Source organism: Propithecus coquereli, unplaced genomic scaffold, assembly GCF_000956105.1.
Source record: "Propithecus coquereli isolate 6110/MARCELLA unplaced genomic scaffold, Pcoq_1.0 Scaffold57, whole genome shotgun sequence".
Lineage (NCBI taxonomy): Eukaryota > Metazoa > Chordata > Mammalia > Primates > Indriidae > Propithecus > Propithecus coquereli.
In genome coordinates, this window is record NW_012151618.1 from 884,161 (window position 1) to 886,345 (window position 2,185).

General features: G+C 48.6%; 1 protein-coding gene across 1 annotated transcript in view; it reads right to left on the bottom strand.

The window, feature by feature from the left end:
• LEO1 (Leo1, Paf1/RNA polymerase II complex component, homolog (S. cerevisiae)) overlaps nucleotides 1-1,691 on the bottom strand; it is a 53,343-nt gene extending 51,652 nt beyond the window's left edge. The window contains exon 1 of the mRNA XM_012658093.1: nucleotides 1,587-1,691. Within this exon, the coding sequence (XP_012513547.1) occupies nucleotides 1,587-1,644 (58 nt within the window). The 5' untranslated portion in view covers nucleotides 1,645-1,691. The remainder of the gene's footprint in view (nucleotides 1-1,586) is intronic.
• Between the last annotated feature and the right edge of the window lie 494 nt (nucleotides 1,692-2,185).

A 2,185-nucleotide genomic window follows, 5' to 3' on the forward strand; every position in this document is an offset into this window, starting at 1 on the left:
ATAATGAAATATGCTAGGCATAATAAATTACCCTGTCATATCCATACTATCTCCAGGACCAACAGCAATCTTCAAGGATAGCATATCAGAATTGGAAGTAAATCATAGAGAGTTCTTTTATCTAATGGTAAGATGGAAGAAATCTGCTATGGACTTATAAGAAAGTAAACATGAAGCCCAGAGAAGCAATCATCTCCATACATCACTTCGCCACACACTGAGTTTGCAATGGGAAAGCACTGCAGGGTACATTTTGTGAAAGAAGCTATTGCTTCTACCCTCCAATTATTTAACAAATATGCATTAAGCATAGATGTAAGCTGTGGGGGTGGGGTGACTTTTTTCATCATTATATCCCCGATACCTAGCAAGGTAGCTAGAACATGATAGGGGATCAATAAATACTTATAGAATGAATGAACAACGTCAGGGAAATTAGTCAGGGGAGGGTTTACATAGAACTGTGTCTTAAAGAGTAAATGGGATATAGACAAGTAAAAATGAGGGGAAAATGAAAACATTAGCAAAGGCAGTGGAACAAGAGTTCGTATACAGGGCTCTATACCTCCACACTTATCCTAATTAGAAGAGCCTCCTGGATACCATCCCGGCAGAGCCTTCACATCAGAATTTAGTTCTCTGTACCTCCACTTAGTGCTCCCTTCACTATACTCCATAAATTATGAATAAACTGGAGTTGGAGAAAATGGGGGAGGGGGGAGAATAACCACAACAATGCACTTTGCCAAGGAAAATACAGATAGATAAATAGACAGATACACACACTACTTGGTTGCAAGAATTTTGCAAAAAGTGTTGCAAGAATTTTGAACTTGGTCTTGGGTCCCTTCTCACTTCAAATAACTCCTATTCACATTTCAAGCACCTGTAGTCCCAGCCACTTTGGAAGCTGAGGCAGGAGGATCGCATTCATCAACAAATCCTTCATCCCTCCTCTCCAAACACAGACGGCATACGCTTCCTAATCTAACATCGCAGACTTAAGAAATTCTGGAGTTTCTGCGCAAGCTGTCAGAAAACACATTTCTCTCCAGTGCGTAACGCCTATGTGTAGCCCCATCCCAGAATCCGTCCCAGACTCCTCTTCCAGACATGTCAAGCTTCCCACCACGCCATGCTCTGCTTTCATTCAAGAAGGCATTCTGAGACCAAATTCGTCCACCCCATCCCCATATTTCTGAACACCTCATTTCCATTCATTCACAAACAGCCCCTACTCTGCGCTGTCCTCTGCAAGGTAGAACAGAGCAAGACCCCAAGGTTCCTGCCCGGACTGCGCAGGCTCGCTCGCATCTCTACCCCTGCCCCGCGCCCCCTTCGCTCCACCCGCTTCCAGGAACCATATGCTCCACCGACACCCAGAACCTCGAGGCACAGTCCCTGTGTTTGTCTCACCGTCCCCGCCCGCCGGGAGAGAGTGCCACCGGCAGGAGTGCAGGGGGCGCTCAGGCAGGAATGGAGGAAACACCATCCCTTGCCCGCGGCGCCGGAGCCTCCAAAGCTGTCCGGCTTCCACGGCTGAACCCTTGACACGCATCCCTCCTCCGATGCCCAACTAATCCCACCTTTACGCTCAGCATCGCTGTCAGCGTAGCTCCCGAAGAGATCCTCCATATCCGCCATTGCCGCTCACGTCCGCTGCAAGGGGTAGCTCCGCGCCTGCTTTTACGGCACAGAACCAACGAGACGCGACAGTGTCGCAAAGATTCTCCTAAGAGACTCCTTTCCTTCTGTGACCTACTTTTCGCTTGCCGGATGAACCCATACTCTGCTACTTCCTCTGGGGGGACAAGCCCCGCCCTTTCGTCAATGTCTGTTCTTACACGCCAGAATTCTCACCCGGGGTGGAGCTTCCCGCGTTTTGGGTGCAGGGTGAGCGGGCGGTGCTTGGTGACCTCCGGTGACGGGCCTCAGGCTGAATTGAACCTATCACGAGTCAGGCCTGAAGCTCTTTGTTTCATACTGAGCAGGTGGTCTCAAATTGTTTGATCTCAGAACCCCTTGACCCTCTTAAAAAAATTGTTGAGGCCAGCCTGAGCAAGAGCGAGACCCTGCCTCTACTAAAATTAGAAAGAAATTAATCGGACAACTAAAAATATATAGAAAAAATTAGCCGGGCATGGTGGTGCATGCCTGTAGTCCCAGCTACTCGGGAGGCTGGGGC